Raw genomic sequence first — 21,423 nt, forward strand, 5'->3', positions numbered from 1 at the left:
GAAAAATTTACGTTTGATTTCCAAAGTGACAATAGATATATTTGTAGGAAATTGTATTTGGTACAAAAAATTTTACATTTTTTTTTAAATAAGGAGAATGATAAATAAGTCGAGGGTAATGTGGCTGTTTTCGTTAAGAGTTTTATACACTGTTCCAATATTTATTCACCTGGTTGCGTCAGAGTTGGTGGTATATGGGATTATTTTGTTATGACTCAACACTAGACATTGGGCGTTAGTTGGTTTAGACGGCGTTTTACATTATTGATTGTCAGATTAATACGAGACTCCTCCTGATATTGTTGCCTGTGTGCTACGCGGGTACGGTGTATATAAGATTGTTGACTTCCGTGTTTGTTTGTCACATTTTTCATAAAACATTGGAATTTAAAAACTCATGTTCTGAGAGGATTTGTCACAGGAGTAAGTTTATATCAGTGTGTGTTTATACACATTGATTTGCGATGGGTCTGTGTCACTGTTCTTGTGTAAAGAACCCAGGCGATCCATCTTCTCCGAGAAGAAATGGCCATCAAAGTCCAAACCACCACAGAGGTGGCAGTAACCCGGCATCTGTGCACTCGCCTAGCCCAGCAAATAGGCCTAGCATTCCTGGTGGCTGGAATACGAACTCAAGTACACCGAATCCAAGCCCAATACATTATCCAAATTCTTCTATTATTCCAGATAATTTGAAAATATATATTGCGTTATTTGATTATGATGCTAGAACTGCTGAGGACTTAAGTTTTAAAAAAGGGGATCATTTGGAAGTTGCAAATGACACAGGCGATTGGTGGTTAGCTAGGTCTCGTTCGTCGGGAAAAGAAGGATATATACCATGTAATTATGTAGCCAAAGTACAATCTTTACAATCAGAACCGTAAGTGTAAATTAACAGTGTATTCATGTTAAGTAAACGTGTTTTTTTTCAGTATGATGATGATTGAATGTGATTATGACTGCCTAATTTAATAACATCGTTTAGTTACTACGGGCACCAACAAATTCAGCAGCATGATTTTATATACAAAACTTAAAAGATGTTCCTAAACAAAACCCCATATTTTATCCTACCTGCTCAACTGTACTAACACATAAATAATCTCTTTCACTCAAATAAACAATGTACAGTACTGTATACCCTACAGCTTAGAATACAGTATAACTACAGATAGAACAGAATGCTTTATGTTACAGTAAGTATTAAACTAAGCATTAATATGTGGTCATACTAATCTGCGACCGATAGTATATGTTATTTATATGCGCTATTGATTGGTAAATTTAACTTATTATACATATTTTTCTTTCCAGAAACAAGTTAAAATCGGTTAAAAATATATAAACTTTTCATTTGTTACAACACGTAAACAACAACAAGACATCACAGAGAGGTGGTCTTCAGATTTGGAATAAACCTAAACTGTATTTTGACAGTTTTTTATTTATTTAAAAATAAAACGTGCAATAAAGTATCACAGTAACATTCATTATCAAAATAACATTCCATATAATGTTAGTATGTAACATGTTATTATCATAAAGCCATACCAGTTGTAGATTATGAACCATAATATGTACAGGTATTGTTACTTTACCTTGCGGTTTTCCTATACTTTTTTTGGAGTAACACAGTGTAAATGCTAAACATCTTTTTTAAATTGTCAACTCCTTGCCTATTTAATGTAATTCTCAGTACATCAAACACAAAGCAAATAAACAGAGGAGAGAGAGAGACAACTCTATATTTAATTATCACTTTTTCCCCTTACTGCATAAGGTATAAGAAGGTGCAAATTTTTGAACAATTTTAGAAGACCACCATTATACTGTACAATTAACACTGTCACCAATCTTCATCAGAAACAGGTGAAAGTGATACCGAAACAACTTTACTTCTACAATCTGTAAAATTTACATGACCTGCTTTTAAAACATAATTTCAGAGCAATTACCAATGTCATGTGTCTATGATGTCTCTGCTTTTACTATTTATTTGTCTGATGGTCTGTCCTTATTACAGTTTACAGTAGGTCTACTATAGACATGAAGGTATGAAATACTGTACAGCAGTACCATACCAGCAGTACCTCCATACCAGCAGTACCTCCATACCAGCAGTACCTCCATACCAGCAGTACCTCCATACCAGCAGTACCTCCATATACATGGCCCAGTCTTATTTCTAAAAGTATAACCTTTTTTTTTTTAAAGATGGTTCTTTGGTAAAATTAAAAGAGCAGATGCAGAGAAGAAGTTATTGTTACCGCAGAATGATCACGGAACATTTTTAATTAGGGAGAGTGAGAGCAGAAAGGATGATTATTCTTTATCAGGTATTTATCTATCATTTATTATTATTAATATCAATCAATATTTTATTTATTCAATCATTGATTTTCATCAGTACTGTAGTGTTAAAGAAGAAGGAAAGCAACCACCTGTAATTTACATATTACATGTCTAATCTGCACACATGCCTTTATAGAATCTAACAACAGCTTGCGCTGCCAAGATAGGAACTCGTAACAGTCCTTTGATCTTATGTCTGGCTGTTACAAATACTACAATGCTGTACTATTTACATAATTGGCGGTGCGTGTCTGTTACTGTAAGGGGAGAGGAATTGATCGCAGCCACAGATATACCCTTTGATCTCCGGAGTTCACCATCCTCCTGTAAGATTGCCTTGATAAAACGCACACACACAGTAAAGTGTGCTCGGCGGAGGTGTGATCAGAGGAACACCAATCTTCAATTCATCATTCATACTTTATTACAAAAATCCATAAAATAAAATGACAACGTCAAAGACTGAAATCGGTGTACAGTACTGTATCACATACCACTTACAACAAAAGTCTTCATACTGTACCTACTGTACCACCTTTAACTAAGGCCTTCAACTCAGCCTACTTTTAGCACCCACCCAAGGAACTGCTAATAATAGCGGGATGTATCAATTGTTTATTTGTCCACACCCACTCACCACCTCTAACTTTTGACACCCATTATTCCTAGACTTTTCTAGCTACTGTAGAGTTACAAGTGTAAAACTAAAACCTTTAGGCTTTAATCTATGATTTCCTAAAGTATGGTCATCTTGTTTGGTAACTTTGTACTACTACTACTAGTTCATTTGTTCATTTTCTTAAGCTTTCACTTTTGTGACCATCAATTCTTCTTATTGTTTATTGAGCTATCTCTGGTGGTAGTCTCTCGCTAGTTGTGTTTTAAACTCATTAATTCTAGTGGAAAGTGTTGTACAATGGTTAGATAGTGGATCAGGTTTAGCACTTGATTAAAGGGGAATTCCACAAAAAATGTACTGTATTTACTTTCTTTACTACTTTTCCAATGTTGATAGGTCCAAAGCTATTTGTATGCAATGTTTAAGACAGCATCTAGCCTACAGTAGATGCCACAGTAACTGTAGTGAGGGATCCAAAAATAGCCAAGTCACTGTTTTTTTAATTTCAAAAACCTTTACCTGATTGCACTGTGCAACATGCCTGTGTGTGTGTACTGTAGGTCATTTTTTAGCATGGTGTTAACATTATTGATTTTTTGAAGCAGTTAATCTATTTTTAGATATGATGTAATTTAATTAAATTAAATGTTAATTTATTATGGTGGTTAATATGATTTTTTAGGCAAATTTACTACTGATTGATACAGTACTATACACTGTACATAAAATGTTACACTTTTTTTTAAACAGCAGTATGTCTCATATTTACGGCCCTCATGTTGGTAACTTTCCAACTGTTAAACAAGAAGCCCCAAACAGAATATTGACTACTACTACAGTAGCGTATAGAAATCTATTCTTGTGTCACATGTACTACTATAAAACATTGTTTTAAAAAAATGGGCATGATCTTGAAAGAGATAACAGTACTGTAACTTACATAGTAATTTAATTTATTTATACAATACAGTAGTACTGTAGGACAGTCACGGTTACTATTTAAAAATGTTTTTAACTCCAAAATTTTCTATCTACGTTTTTGACAAAGTAATAAAATGCATATTTTTCAAAATGTTATAACAATAACATCTGCGGGATTTTAAAAAATTGTTCGAATTAAATATACTGTATTTATGTTTCTGCCATAAAACAATGACTTCATACTACACAGATTATCTCATTGAATAATCAATTGCATACTATTACAGAGTAAATAATTCTCAGTGACTCAGTTCATCGTTCCCTCCAATATTATTATTAGTAGTGCGTTCTCTCGTATTGTATGGTAATTTTAAATGTTTAAAGTATCATCAATATTTGTGGCAAAACCACAATATAGAGTACATTATAAAATGATCAATGCGTTTATCAATTAGTCATACGGTAGTTCATCCTTTGGTTAGAACATACTGTACTGTAAATCCTGAGGTTTTTAGTGTTAAAATCAATTCTATTTCAGTACAATTTGTATTTTTTTATGATGACAATGCCTCTTTAAGGTAAACTGCATCTTGCACACGTTTCGTTATTGTAAAATGACAAGACTTGTCTGGACTTGCTTTAGTCTCCGATCATAATTAAAGATGCTTTACAATTACTGTAGTGTTGCGGGAATTGATTCACATGGAATATTTTCTCCATATATTGTTTTTCAAGCAAAATACAATACTATCAGACACCTGAGTTTATTTAATGAACTAAAAAACCGTAAAAAAAATGAAATGCTTTAAAAAATAAATGATTGAATCAATAAGAATGTTGACTAAACAGAAACAACTATGTTGTACAACAATGACTGTATTTAATTAATCTAATTACTTAATAAGACAATTATGGTTTTTTAATAAGATTTATTGCGGCAATTTGTACATAATTTAGCATGTTATGATTGCTTTTAAATACAGTGATATTCTGTTTTAATCTTGTTTCTTTGTTGTACTCACAGTATTCAATACGTAGCAAGTTAAACTTCAACTGCATACAGTCTTTGTTCAAGATTTTATGGCTGTGACCAAGAAGCACAGCTATGTGCAGAACAATGCAGCTATTACTAGAATAATGAATATATTTAATAACTAAAGGTCACAATGATTTGTAAACATTAGAGACTACAACAGTAGCCTTGACATTGAATTCCTTCTTTAGTCTTACAGTTCTTATTCAATTCTTATGTCTTATTGTCTGTCATTTGAACTGTACAGTATAGTTAAATCATGGACCTATAAATGAATCTAATTTATAGGTTAAATTATCATATTACAGTGTGCTATTTCTATTCCATTATTCTTCAAAATACATCGTGTTGTTGCTAATATATTTTACATTCTTTATGACAATTGAATTAATTTTTTGTTAATGTTACAAATACACTTGGAATTATCCCACTAATAATAATAAAGGGTGTGGTTAATAGACTGTTCCATTATTTGTCAATTTATTCAAAACCAAACAAAATTCTGCTTTTTAATACAGTAGACCCTCTTTTCGAAGAGCGAGCAGAGAGATCGATTATTGTCCATTTACTGTTTAATGTAATTTTTTAAGCATTTGGAGAAAGAATATTGTTTTATTAAGCATAATAATTTACATATCGTTAATGTACAGCAGCTCAATCACAATCACATATGTCAGTCAATTGATGTACTGTACACTGTACACTATACATTCAAGTATTTGTTTTATTAATATTGATTTATTTAAAGTTGTCAATTTCTTTTGTTTGATTTTTGTGGATTATTATTCTGAACAAAAGAATAAATTGGCATATTTATAACTTTGAATTGATTGAATACTGCTAAATAGAATACTATGTACAATATAAATTAATACATGGCTAATCTTTTGAACTGAGGTGTCTTGCCCAGAATGTACAGTTAGGCCTACTGTACTGACAAAACAATGTTAGACAAGAGTTGCATGCACATTACTGATGGCCATATTCACAGAGTAGGAGTTAGTACATTTACTAGAGTACACCAATGCTCTGTCTACACTATCAAACTAGTTTGACAAAAAAACTGTGATGTGCCCAAATATGGTAGTAGTAGTGATACTCAAATATGGTAGTGATATACTCAAATACGGTAATGATATGATCTAACTCTATCTACACTGTCATTGTATCAAACTACAGTAGTTTAACAAAAAAAGTGTGATTTGCCCAAATATGATAGTGATATGACATCATTATGTCCATGTATGGGCACATTTTTCAGGGCTTTTAAATAAGTGTTACTCATCTACATGCACTGGCCTCAAGAAAGACAGTACTTAAATTAACACAACATAATGATTTGTGTTACATTGAACAATACTATTGAACTTTATACAGTATACAAAAACAATATACTGAATTTGCTGAAGGTTTTTATGTAATAATATTTTATAATTTGTCTTTAGTGCGAGATGGTGACACAGTTAAACACTATCGGATTCGACAACTAGATGAGGGTGGATACTTCATAGCAAGACGATGCACATTCCGTACACTAGCAGAATTAACAATACACTACATGAGAGATCCAGACGGATTGTGTGTGAACCTTAGAAGACCTTGTGTTCTGGTGAGCAAACTATATTGCATGATACTCTCTCCAGTATCATACAAGTTGTGTAATACAGTGTTACATGGTATCATATGAGACAGGAACCACATGTGATATAGTATGTTGTTACACTATATTAATTATGGCATTTGACTATGATACTGGATTGATGTGGAGAAACAGTACAGAGAATCGCGTATCTTTAATGAAACCGAAAGTTGTACTTGTAGATTAATTCATTAGTTTACGATGATTTATAAGTGATCTGCTTCGGTACACTCGTCACTCGTCACTAAATTCATACAAATGATAGTAATAGTAATTTTCACCTACAAACACATTTACAAAAGATTTAAACAAAAGAAGAAAGATATTTTCATTTTTAGAATTTTGTTTTGTGATAATAGGAAGGATGCATAAATTAATGGTATTCTACTAGATGTTTCATAATGTAATTTCTTTGTAAATAAATTGCTTGTTTTAGTAAGAAATGTGTGAGCTCTTTGATACCCACTTCCTCCAGCCTTGCTTAGACTTCCAAGTCCAGTCTATTAATATTGGCTAGACTTCCCAATCCAGTATTAATCTTTGCAATCACACCACATCACAGTATGAATCATTTTCACTGGTAAAACTGAGGTCGTTGAACTTGTATCTCAGTGGATGCTAGGCTTCAATATCACCATTGTTTTGTTCATTCAATCTATTTTCCAATCATTCATTTCGTTCTAATTTAGAGATTTTTATTTCTATTGACCTGAACAAATTATTGCCATGATTTGGGTTCTCACGAGATAATAGATTAGTTTCTTGGTACACTATTTGGAATGCAGAGCTTGTAATGTACAGTAATATGTGTACAGTAATATGTGTACAGTAATATGTGTACAGTAATATGTGTACAGTAATATGTGTACAGTAATACTGTATGTGTACAGTAATATGTGTACAGTAATATGTGTACAGTAATATGTGTACAGTAATATGTGTACAGTAATATGTGTACAGTAATATGTGTACAGTAATATGTGTACAGTAATATGTGTACAGTAATATGTGTACAGTAATATGTGTACAGTAATATGTGTACAGTATTTTTATTGTATTCAGTCTACATACTGTGAAGCTTGATGATAGTATTAATGGTGTTATTACAGAGTACTGAGTGTCTTACAGTAAGACACTCTGTACTCTGTAATAACACCATTAATATCATTTTACAGGCAATAGTCGTTCCATATCCTTATCCAGAATTTTCTAGGAACAAACATCAGTTCTGAAATTATATGATCTTAAAAATATTACTTATTAGAACAACATAAAGTTATACAGTAGTACACAATATAAATAGTTAATACCATTCACTACTCAGTCTATTTTGTGCCTAGCTTACCTGGATAAACTAACAATAGCCTTTTCTCTTTGAAGAGCGAGATACAGTATAACTCGAAAAATAGAAAAGTATAGTGTCCTATGTAGATTGAATATTAAACAAATATTAAACTAATAATAAGCCCTTTACTTTATTCCTTATTCATTGATATTTCTCTTTTTCCTTTATTACTACAGTTAGAAAAACCACAGACTGTTGGGCTTTCATACAATACTGTTGATCAATGGGAGATTGCTAGGACCTCACTTTGTCTTACACAAAAACTTGGTTCTGGTCAGTTTGGTGAAGTATGGGAAGGTTTATGGAATAGTGTTACGCCAGTAGCAATAAAAACATTAAAACAAGGTACAGTACAGTATATTAGTAACAATATATTCAATGTAATACATACAGTAGTTGAAGGAATTAGTTCCTCCAATAATAAGTATTTAAAGACGCTAATTGTTATACAGTAGTGTCAAAGTACAAGGTACTACTGTACTTTCAGACGCTACTACTGAGAGCCTTTAGTGTTAGGTTCGGGTCACGGCAACTAAGGGCCCGTTCAGACCTACAGAGATTTTGACCTCTTGCCAATCTGCATACCAGATTTTTACCTAAATCTAAACACTTTTCTGTTACGACGCTAATTATAATACGACATCGCTTCCAATACGAAAGCATAACTCCATGGATCTGAACATACCCTAAGAGTATCACTTTTAAGATAGTCTGACCTATGTGCAAAAGCACCCTACTACACTGTGAACTATGTGCAAAAGCACTCTACTACAATGTGAACTATGTGCGAAAGCACCCTACTAGTACTACAAATACAATGTTTACAAAATGATAAGATCATAAAGCTTGGTTCCTACTGAGCGCAGGGACATTAGTGCAATACAAGCGAGTTGACCAATCACAAGCGACAATTTGGACCATCCATCACGTCATGATTTGTCAAATTACTTGTATGCAACAATTTGTTATTATTTATTTATTCTTATTGTTTACATAGCAGATTTTTTTTGTGGAAATTTATACCAATTTTCATATAGCTAGGTTACTGTATAGTGACTAAACATCGCTCATTCTCTGTAGCTTCTTATTGAAAACAATGTGAAAAAAATCTAATATTATAAACTACTATTCTTTGAAATCTGTGGAAAAACAAATCAATTTAGATAGATGAAAGCTGATAACACAATAGACATGTGTGTTTTTCATGAACAGTACAATAGAAGAGTATTGTTTTATCTCTGTACTCTGAACATTAACCATGTCGTTTGTCGACCTTTGTTGTAAAAGTTGTGCCATATCACTTCACTAAAGTCATTTTGATCATAAATTATTGCCAAAACCAGACATAGATAAACTGTATCTGTAATAAACATTGCATTATGAAAATGACGTGTCCTTCTCAAGATTAAAACATTTAAAATTAACAATAATAATGTAGACTGCCCCTTTACTGAGAGTCCTGATTCTTAAATTTCCCTTTTGAGTTCTAATTCTTATCTAATGTCGTTCTACAATAATTGTCAGCAAGTTGCATTGTAGCGTTGACTTGTAAGAGTTTTACATTTTAAAATTATTCAAAATACAAAAATTGCAACTGAAAATACAGTAGTTGCGTTTTCTCTGTCCTTTAAACTTGTCATGCAACGCAGGACAAGTGGTACGTACGTGTGAGGGCGGCTCTAACAATAACTTATCTGCTGCAGCCACAGGTAACGCATGTCATCCATCCATACTCATGCTTCTTGTCTTCGTCCTCGTCGTCGTTCACAACTTATTCATTAAATAAATTCAATATTATTCTTGTGTGTTCATTTCACCAGGTTTTAAAGCACTTCTTCCTCGCTGCTTTGGCTTCAACTATTTTTTTTTTATTTTTACAGTTTAGTTTTAAATTGATTATTTTCTGTGAACGGTTTTAAATTAGGCTCCTAAAGTCACCTAACCCCTTCTTTCCCAGACCAGAAGGAATTGAGAAACGCTCTATTTTCAATTAGAATTATTAAAATCTGTAGTAAATTTGTTTACCTTAAATTGTAGTTTATCGTGTTGTTTTATTCATTTATTAATTAATGTTTATTTTAATTGATTAAATGATGCTACGTGTTATCAATTGAGATACCTCCTATTAACCAGGGAGGTTTAATCTTCATCTTGCATGTCAGCTATTAGTATGTCTTTACCCTAAAGTTAGTTCGCTGCTTTCTTCAGTACTGTAGTTATGAAAAACATTAATCTGTTTTTTTCACTTTAATTTGAGGGCTTTTTTAAATTTCCAAATTGTACGACTTCTGAAGAATAAGTACAGATAGCAATATTAAATAACTACAGTACACTTTAGTACTGACAACTAAATCCTTTGCAGTTCTCATTCGTTTTTCTCTAAGGGTGCGTTTACGAAATTCAGGGACATCCCCAAATAACTCTGTGATTATTCATTCCATAACAGGATTTTAATCTCTGAATTTAGTTTAGCTGTTGACCTAGCAAATTTGCATAATACACACCGGTTCTTTCAAATTAAACAAAGGATTTTAATATGATCATGAATTCTATGAAAATCATGAACCTACAGTATAGTACTTTCACAAAATTTTAATTAATCCGGTTTCTAGAATCTATAATGTTCTAGTTCTCTGGTGCCAGCAGCATGCTCTGTGTACATTTCGTAAACACAGCCTAAGAATAGAGCCCTGGTGCATGTCTATAGAGCCTTGGTGGGTGTCTATAGAGCCCTGGTGAGTGTCTATAGAGCCCTGGTGCATGTCTATAGAGCCCTGGTGGGTGTCTATAGAGCCTTGGTGGGTATCTATAGAGCCCTGGTGCATGTCTATAGAGTCCTGCTAAAGACCCTTACTGCTTCTGCCATTTAAAAAGAGATATTTTGTTCACAATCTTTCCTTAATAATATTGTGTGTATGCGATGTGATTGCAACACAGTAAAATCATAGTTTTCTACAAACAATAAATCTTAAATAGCAACAATGAATGTGTATGATGTCATAATGCCCAGGCTATAATAAAATGTTATTGACTATACAGAGTTCAAAGGTCATACCTTGCAAACTAAAACATGATTTAAAAGCCAAGAAAGGAATAATGTGTTTAGTCATCATCAATAAATGGAATTATTTTCACCTGATTTTTCAATCATAAATAAATCATTGTTTCTGATTTAAAAAAACTAAATTATTAATTTATATCAAATGAATAATAAGATCACAATTCAGCAACAAATTATTTATTTTCTTTTCACACAGGAACAATGAACAAAGAAGATTTCTTAAAGGAAGCAATGATAATGAAAAAACTACGCCATCCCAAATTGATCCAACTATACGCTGTGTGTACGCTAGAGGAACCAATATACATTGTAACAGAACTTATGATCAATGGAGCCCTCCTGGACTTTTTACAAAACAGTAAGTACACAATGATCTTTATCTGTTTTATTGTTTCTTTGCCTATCCAGGGGCAGCAGCATAAGATATGATGAGATTTCTAGTTGAAACTCCCCTCCCTGGAATAACTGAATAATAATTGGTTGTGCCGTCATTGTTGTATGTTTTATGTACAAATGTAACATTCAATCTGGATCAGTAATACAATTGATCATTTTTTATTTACTACAGATAAAGGAAGGTCATTAAAGCTTCCAGAGTTGATTGATATGTCATCCCAAGTGGCTTCTGGGATGGCTTACTTGGAATCACAGAACTACATTCACCGTGATTTAGCAGCAAGAAACGTGCTCGTTGGTGAAAACAACATCTGTAAGGTGGCAGATTTTGGTCTAGCGAGAATTATTAAGGTATTTGTACAATTTAATTTGGCTTATATTTTTTAAGCTCTGTCTACTCTATCAAACAAGTTTGACAAAAAAAAGTGGTATGTCCAAATATGGTGGTGATATGACATCATCATGTCCATATATGGTCACATCACATTTTTTTGTCACATATAGTTTGATAGTGTAGACAGAGCTTTAGAGTAGGTTGATCACTTTGATATACTGTTTTAATTGGCCCAGTGCATCTTATCTTATCTAATTATATAGTGTTTAACAAGTTATTTATCATGACATGTGCAATGTGACCAACAGCTTTACTCTCGATCTGAAGAACGAGTCAACATGACTGTAAAGTACCTATAAGGATACATACTGTACAATGAGCTGTCAGTGATATTGTGCTCCATAACCATTTGAAAATCATTTTTAGACAAATTGATTTCAAAATACAAACAAAATGGCCAACAAACTGGAACGGTGAAGCCCAATAAAGGCTTCATCCCCGACATACCATAATCATGATTTTTATGTTTTTCCCTTAAAAATACCTAAATACTATTATAATGATTCAAACAACTAATGTGTATTGTTGTCACGGTTCATTGCACTCTAGAACGTCAAACTAACATTGTACAATAACTATTGTTAACTGTTGATGAACTCCATGACTACTGTACTACTAATCTTGTTTACGCTATTTAGATTTGTGTTTGAATTTCCTCGTGTGTAATAACATAACGTCAAAACTATTCAACTAAAACCATTCAAAACTCGCCTTAGTTTTGATATTAATGTATGATGCAGTTTAACCTCTCTGTTTATGATTGATAGTGTATTAAGATAGTACAGTATACTGAGAATTATTTGCAAAACAAAACATCTCACCAATATATTAAACTGTAGTAAAAATTAAAGTTCATTCAGTATAGGTTATAGGTTTCGGAAAGTAACAATCTTTTCAAAATTTAAAATGATGTTTAAAGCTCTGTCTACACCGTCAAACTTTATGTGTCAAAAAAGTTTGATGTTCCCATATATGGTAGTGCTATGCTTAAATATGGAGGTAGTGATATAACATCATGTCCATATATTGGCACATCACATTTTTTTGACAGATAAAGTTTGATAGTGTAGACAGAGCTTAATGGAATGATATCCCTTACATTACATATAGCTTGGTTCCCATTAGGACACAAAGCGAGGACAAATTCTAAAAGACCTGACACAGTAAACGAATAATTGTCGCAATTTGGGACACATTCTTTCTTTTGTTCTCTGTCATTTCTTTTATTGTAGATAAACACAGGAGGGGCTTTCCCTAAATAAAACTAAAGTGAATGAACAAATACAACATGTTCCCTCAATATAATAGGTTGCCTCTACTGTACAAATCTACACACATCAGTATACAACATGTTCCCTCAATATAATAGGTTGCCTCTACTGTACAAATCTACACACATCAGTAATACAACATGTTCCCTCAATATAATAGGTTGCCTCTACTGTACAAATCTACACACATCAGTATACAACATGTTCCCTCAATATAATAGGTTGCCTCTACTGTACAAATCTACAGACATCAGTATACAACATGTTCCCTCAATATAATAGGTTGCCTCTACTGTACAAATCTACACACTACATCAGTATACAACATGTTCCCTCAATATAAATAGGTTGCCTCTACTGTACAAATCTACACACTACATCAGTATACAACATGTTCCCTCAATATAATAGGTTGCCTCTACTGTACAAATCTACACACATCAGTAATACAACATGTTCCCTCAATATAATAGGTTGCCTCTACTGTACAAATCTACACACATCAGTATACAACATGTTCCCTCAATATAATAGGTTGCCTCTACTGTACAAATCTACACACTACATCAGTATACAACATGTTCCCTCAATATAATAGGTTGCCTCTACTGTACAAATCTACACACTACATCAGTATACAACATGTTCCCTCAATATAATAGGTTGCCTCTACTGTACAAATCTACACACATCAGTAATACAACATGTTCCCTCAATATAATAGGTTGCCTCTACTGTACAAATCTACACACATCAGTATGCAACATGTTCCCTCAATATAATAGGTTGCCTCTACTGTACAAATCTACACACATCAGTAATACAATATGGTTGGCAATTCAATAGCAAGATAGCTAAATGCTAGCAATGATCATTTTTAGGTTAAAAATTGAGTTTAAAAAATTGTGTGAAATAATAAAAATCATCTGAAATTTTAATCTTTTGTTTTACTGTAACTGGACAGACTGGTGACAACGATGTGACTGTCAGGTCTATATCAACATATTAGGCAAAATTTGAAAAAAAAATTATCTGGCCTCCCGACTTGAATTGTTTTGGGCCAAAAATCAACAGAAAACATTTTTTTTTAGGTTGGCCTAACATACTGTATTTAGTTTTTATAGATGGTTGTTTTTATGTGTGAATTGTCACATAGAAACATTCTCGTCACTACTCGCAATTAACTTGTATTGGTAAATGCTTCTTTTCAGGATGATATATACGAGTCTCACGTAGGTGCAAGATTTCCAATCAAATGGACGGCACCGGAAGCGGCAAACTACAACACGTTTACGGTAAAATCGGATGTGTGGTCGTTTGGCGTCCTGTTGTCCGAGATCGTCACCTATGGTAGATTACCTTACCCAGGTAGGAACCATTTCTATTGATTGTCACTCGATTACAAAATTATTGTCCAGACTTTTTTTTGACATTTTGGTTTGTTCATCCTCTTGTCTTAAGCTCTGTCTACACTACTGTATCAAACTAGATTGACAAAAAAAGTGTGATGTGCCCAAATATGGTAGTGACATGCTCAAATATGGTAGTGATATGCCCACATATGGTAGTGATATGCCCAAATGTGGTAGTGATATGCCCACATATGGTAGTGATATGCCCACATATGGTAGTGATATGCCCACATATGGTAGTGATATGACATCATCATGTTCATCTGTACTGTATGGGCACATCACATTTTGTTGATAGTGTAGACAAGGTTTTTCAATGGAATGTCTTTATTTCTCTTATACTTTATTATTCAAATGATTCCTTTTTCATCTTTTGTGTAATCGAATGGTTGCTTTATTGACAATTAATAACATTATGTAATAATATATATTGCTACAATCCTATTGGCTTTTAAAGTAAATTTGGTATGTAATAAAATTATTACAAAAATTGGAAATTATGAAGCTCAAATTTTGCATAATACTACACTATATTTTTTCTTTTTTTTTAATTCATACTGTAAAAGTAGTTTTGTCTGATATGTTATTCTTATTTCCTCGTATTAAGTTTTTAAATTCTCAATAAAAAGTTCCGGTTATTACAGAAGTTCAATTGTGATATCTAAAATAATTGTTTCCTACTTTGGAGACTGTAGTATTTATTATAAGGAGCTGTCAGATATAAACAGGATCTAACTACATTTTACAAGAAAAATAAAACAATAAATGGTAATTCAATTGTGTTTGACACATTTATTATGGGTTAAAATGTCCATAATTTAGTGTGATAACTTCAACCATTTGTCACATATCCTCCTATTAAAAAGTACAGAGGATAATATGTGGTCATGACGGTTTTAAAGTAATCAGAAAATCACAAACATATTGTGTGGGTGCTTTTTCACAGTTCAAATTAAAATAACTTAAACACTATTTTCATTGTATTAAGTCCACTATATGACTAATATTATGTTATTGTAAACAATTTGTTTACTTCATAATTTGTATTTATTTGTTTATTTTTGTATTAATAATAATAATTCATTTATATAGCACCTTTTCAATAAAACAGTTCAAAGCACTAATTTACCGGTATTTATTTATCGGGGCCTCATGAGAAAAAATAATACTTTAATAATGTATTGAAATAGCAGTTCAAGAATAAAGATGTGTATTATATTGTATTTTTAATATAGTAAATATAATTCTTAGTTTTTGTACAGCTGTTAAGCTCTGTATACACATCAAACTAGTTTGACAAAAACATGTAATGTGCCCAAATATGGTAGAGATGCCAAAATATGGTAGTAATATGACATCATTATGTCCATATATGAGCACATCACATTTTTTTTTGTCACAGAAAGCTTGATAATGTAGACAAGGCTTTAGGATAGTGAGGGCATTTATGTTCAAGTTAAGAAGTGAAAGATTCCACAGGTTACAATATGCCTTAACAGTTAAAAAAAAAACATTTTGAAGAGGCTTAGAGGAATACTTTAAAAATGTATACTCTGTACTGTTTTTTTTTTATTTTTCAAATCTGGAGCTTAAAGCGTGGTTCCCACTAGCGACGCAACACAAGGACGTAACGCAACGCAAGTGAATTGACCAATCACAAGCGATGGCTTATTCGCTGTTGATTGCTATAACTGTCTATAACTTCGCTTGTCATTTGTTAAAACGCTTGCGTTGCGTTTACGTCCTTGCGTTACGTTCTAGTGGGAACCAACCTTTAGTGTGAACTCATAGTAAGAACACTTTCTGTTTGGCCTCCTGACAAGATAGATGCAATAATGTACTTATTTGGAATTGTTGCTAAATGTTCTATTTTATTTTAACAGGCATGACCAATAAAGAAGTGTTAGAGGCTGTGGATCGTGGTTACCGTATGCCATGTCCACCAAGCTGTCCGGAGGACCTCTACTCCTTAATGCTGGAATGCTGGAAGCAAAACCCCATTGAAAGACCCACGTTTGAAACCTTACAATGGCGACTAGAAGAGTTCTTCACGATTGATCCGACGGTTTATCACGAACAAGGCGTTATACGATGAAGCGGATATCAACAACTTCTGCAGCGATATTCCGATGCAAGCGGTTGCGTAATGAACTCGAAGCGCTACAATGTTGTTAAGTATTATATAATGAGAGTAATTCATTAATTGTCAACTATTATGGACTACAGTATAATCTGTTCATGTCAAGATGTTGTATCTTGAAGATCAAGAGAATCAAGAACACTTGGCTGAACTAATTAGCATACAGGTGTATTAAAAACAAGTAAATCTTAAATACTCCGACATAATTACACAACTGGGATAATAATGTTCTGGTTAATTTCATTTGTAAATTTGGGCAAAAATGTTTATAATATTAATGTTATTTTATTTAAATTTAATGTACTAATATGACTATTTTAACTGGGCGTAGTAATCTAAAGTATGCAGTGAGTAAACAAGTTAGATTAAAGAGCATTAATAATTTTAAAAATACAGTAAAATATACTTTTAGACATCAGCTGTACACTCCTATACAATTATAGTGTTAGCTTTTTTACATAGTTTTTGTATAAAAGTGTGTACCCCTGTTGTAATGATAATGTTTATAAAGTGTCTTGTTATGTATAATACTTGCTGACATAATGTATTCATTTAACTTGTGTGTTGTACAGTTTGAAGAATTTTAAAAATCTTTAAAAATGAAACAAAAACAGTGATTAATTTCCATGCATTACATACATTCCGTTTTGGACAACAATCCTTAAGGTTGCCAAGACAACAATCTTTAAGGTTGCCAAATATTATGATTTGTTTTTATTCAATTTTGTATACACATAGCTGTTTTATAAAGACATAAAATAATGATGTTTTTTTACAGAATTAGTTCTGTAACATAACATAATTAGTTCTGTTACATAACAGAATGAGTTCTGTAACATAACAGAATTAGTTCTGTTACATTTCAAATATCACCTCCATATCTGCTGAACTAATTATATCATTTTGTTACTGCTTCTGTGATAGGTTGTTGATGTTCTTCTTCTTCCATTCTTTGTAGTACTGTATTTAAATAGGGGCCTGTTTGTATGTTGGAAAATTTATTTCAAAATGGAATGTCTAATAGGTCAGAATGTCCAATAGGTCAGAATGAAACTGTGTTTCAATTTTATCTAATAAAATTACAGCTGGGTTATTAAGATATACTGAACATGTTTAAGCTGGCTGTTTGCAATATTTACTATAGAATAGAAGAGTCTTGACAATTTTACTGTACAGAACCAGTGGTGGTCAGAATGACCATTCTGTCAGTTTCCAGTGTGGTGGTCAGAATGACCATTGTTTCATTTTTCGGTGTGGTGGTAACAGAATGGACATTGTGCCATTTTCAGTGTTTTGGTCAGAATGACCAGTATGTCATTTGCTAGTGTGGTGGTCAGAATGACCATTGTGTCATTTTCCAGTGTGGTGGTCAGATTGACCATTGTGTCATTGTCCGGTGTGGTAGTCGGAATAACCATTGATATTTTAAGAGGCTGTGCCAAGCATAGAATGTATGATGTGTTGTAAACACGGATTGAATTCATTAATATAATCCCCCACATACCACTACCATTTTTGTTGGTAGTACCAACAAATATCCCTCTCCAGCATAAAAAAGTTTTTATTTATTAGTGAAAATGTTAACGGATTTAAAGGAAACCTTGTAACGGAGAGACACAGTTGATCTGGGTTTTTTTATTTTTAAATTGTAATAGTACAGTACAAACATATTAAAACACATTGATATTAAATAAATTATATCTTATAAGTTTCAATTCAGTATACAACTAGTTGTGTTTAAGTAAAACATTTAGAAATGTTCAGATTCTTTAATCTGTAACAGTATTTTATATTTTGGATTAGCTGGCAACTAAACATACTGAATAGGTTTCTGCACATGATGTGGTTATTATCACATGATGTAGTCATCATTCATAATATACCCATATATCATGTAAGACCTGTGGAACTTTACTTGAACCTCAGTATAGCATTGCGTGTTGGTGTAAAGCTCTGTCTACACTATCAAAATTTGAAAAAAAAGTGTGATGTGCTTAAATATAATAATGATATACCCAAATATGGTGTGATGTGACATCATCATGTACATATATTGATAGTGTAGACAAGGCATACTGCATTTCAACCAGGAAATGCTCACAAAATCAATGAAACTATTCTACTAAAATATGCTTCTGATCTGGCTATAATAGTTTAGTAGGCTTAAGGCCAACTCAGACAGCATTGCAAGATGAGGCCTGGCGAGGTGTTGGAGACGCTGTCTGAGTCGGCTTTTACATGATCAGTTTTAAAAGTTAGTCTTTGCAGGTCAATGAGTGTGACCATAAAAGGAATGTTTTCTACTACCTACTACATACAGCAGTATCAAAATAAAATAATAATACTTGAGGTACAAATGTGAATATAGGTTGCAATATATTAAATTGTATAGATCCCTTTTTGCATTTGTACATGTGACCAGGATTTATTTTTTGCATTCATATAAATATGTTACCTTTAATACTGTACGTATATTCTGTATTTAAGATAATGGTTGTATGTTTTCTGCAAAACACATTATAACATTTTATATTTAAAAGAGAAATGAACCTGCTTGAACTTATAATTTTAAGTTTTTGTAATTTTTGAAAGGTCAAAAAACTGAGCTGAGCTCGAAGTGACCTCAGTCACAGAATGATGCAATGCTATTCCCACAATGCAATGCTAATTACTACATTGCTGTTTGTTTTACCTATATGATATAAACCAATTTAAAGTCTTCAAACAATATGAGGCTAAATATTTAAACAAATATTGTAGCTTTGTAAATTATTAGTTGATTAATTTAATTTTATTACTTTACTATTAATATGCAACCAACAATGGGGTTGGGGGGGGGGGAGAGAAATTGTGATTTAAATTTATTTTGGCATTAATGTTTATAGTTTATTTTTATTTTTTAATGAGTAGAATTTTGTTTTCATAGAAATGTTTGTAAAAATGTTTGCTGTCTTTCAAACTCTAGTGGTGCATGTTATTCTCATCATAGTTTGTAACCATGCCAACGATGGTGTTCCTATCATGTATATTAATAGGTAATTATTTATTAATTAAGTTTTATTTTTTGTCATATTTTATTAACTAATTTTCAAACTATATCTGTGTTTTGCAAATTTAGATGGATTTGTTCCGGCTTCCATATTTTGATCAAAGAGTGATTATTGTGATTTGAATGAATACGATAATAATGTATTGACTTGGCCAATAAAGTAAAGATGTAATCTGTTACATGATGCTCTAGATTGGACTGAGTGTCTCAATCATAGGATATACATGTACTGTATCCAGCCTGTATTAGGCCTTGTAAATGAGAGGTAGGGGTGGGAAAGGGGGTTTATGGAAGTATTTATTGTGTACCACCTTTACTTTTTAGAATATTTGATTTTAAGGAAATCATTCAGTGGGTCATCTGTTCTGAGAAGAAATAATCGAAATTTAAATAATTTTAGCTCACTTCCTTCCTTGTTATTCAATGTTTTCTAGGAAAAATGAAGTATATAATTTATAGGAGGTTTTAGATGTAACTATATTGTATACCAAAACATGTTATGAAAATTGGAAAAAAGATTGTATTGTGGAAATATTGAGTTTGACAATGGAAATTTTGTTCAAATCGTATATATTCTTGGTCAGAAATACATAACGGCATATCACTCCACCTATATGTATTTAGGGGAAAGGTGTGTGTGTGGGGGGGGGGGGGGGGTGGTAATACATACAGCATTGAGTGTGACATGGCCATGTGCAGCTTAAGAGCATGGTTTAGTTGATATGTTCATTTTAAATAAATTGTGAAATTTAAATTAGTAATTTTAAATTGAATTATTTTGTTACAAATTGTCCATTCTTTAAAATTGATATTATTTTGGTTTCTTAATAAGGAAATTCCAGTTTTATTTGTTGTACTTGATTTAATCCAGTTTTAAGATTTGTATTATAATATAATGACATATAATATGACCTCCGTATGACCTCTTGTATAAACACTCTATTACCTAGAGAACATTGATGTATTGAAGCATTCTGTATGCTGTAAATTATGCAGAACGTTTGTTTTATTTTATTTTTACATCAAATTAAGTAAAAGTGAAATCTGGCATCATGTAAGATTATTGTCTGTATCAGAAAAACTTTTGAAATGTGTAATTTATTTTTGTCTTGTGAAAGGGGGGTCAATCAAATGTCTCCGGGAAGGGAGGCAACTTCTGGTGAGAGGCGTTTCTATTTATGTAAACAAGGTGCACCATTGGGCGAGTCAAATGGGCGAGTCAAAAGGGCGAGCAGGTAAGGCTGTGAGGTAATTTCCCATATGATCGTAATCAAAACGATACTGGGTTGGTCTACTAGTGTTCCTGCTCCCAACTTGTGATCCATTCATAGAAGCCTTGATGAAGTAAGCCTGGTGGTGACCATAGAACGGTCCCGAGATAACAAAGATGCAATGCGATGAGATAGGGTATATGATGCCATTTACTAAAGAGCCAACAAGGCCAACTTTCCCCTAGTGTAAAGTCTTCTTGGATAAAAAGACCATAGGTCAAATGTACACAGTTTGCCTGTATGCACCTTAAAGAACCCAGTTCATCATTTGAGACAAGTTAGGGGTTACCCTGTAAACTAGTTCACGCAATAGCCCCTGTATCAGCAGGATTAACACCTTTTTGATAGAACAGTGATTAATTTACTATTGGTTATCCTTGACAGAGCTATTCGGGTGAAAAAGCCTGACCAAAGACGATGTTAAGCTCTGTTTAGAATTATTCAATAATTCTATCCAAAATACAAAACATTTTTCATTTGACTATTAAACGTAACAAAATACTACAAATAATTGAAA

At 32.5% G+C, this 21,423-nt stretch overlaps 1 protein-coding gene across 1 annotated transcript; it reads left to right on the forward strand.

Annotated features, from left to right (window-relative positions):
- Nucleotides 1–273: 273 nt before the first annotated feature.
- Nucleotides 274–21,388, forward strand: LOC140062262 (tyrosine-protein kinase Src42A-like). Its single transcript, XM_072108394.1, has 8 exons — nucleotides 274–883; nucleotides 2,218–2,339; nucleotides 6,374–6,537; nucleotides 8,089–8,257; nucleotides 11,170–11,331; nucleotides 11,542–11,720; nucleotides 14,246–14,402; nucleotides 16,330–21,388. The coding sequence occupies exons 1-8, from the start codon at nucleotides 465–467 to the stop codon at nucleotides 16,539–16,541; spliced, it is 1,584 nt and encodes a 527-aa protein (XP_071964495.1). The 5' UTR covers nucleotides 274–464; the 3' UTR covers nucleotides 16,542–21,388.
- Nucleotides 21,389–21,423: the final 35 nt, after the last annotated feature.

The sequence above is a fragment of the Antedon mediterranea genome, chromosome 11, assembly GCF_964355755.1.
Source record: "Antedon mediterranea chromosome 11, ecAntMedi1.1, whole genome shotgun sequence".
In the NCBI taxonomy this organism is placed as follows: Eukaryota; Metazoa; Echinodermata; class Crinoidea; order Comatulida; family Antedonidae; genus Antedon; species Antedon mediterranea.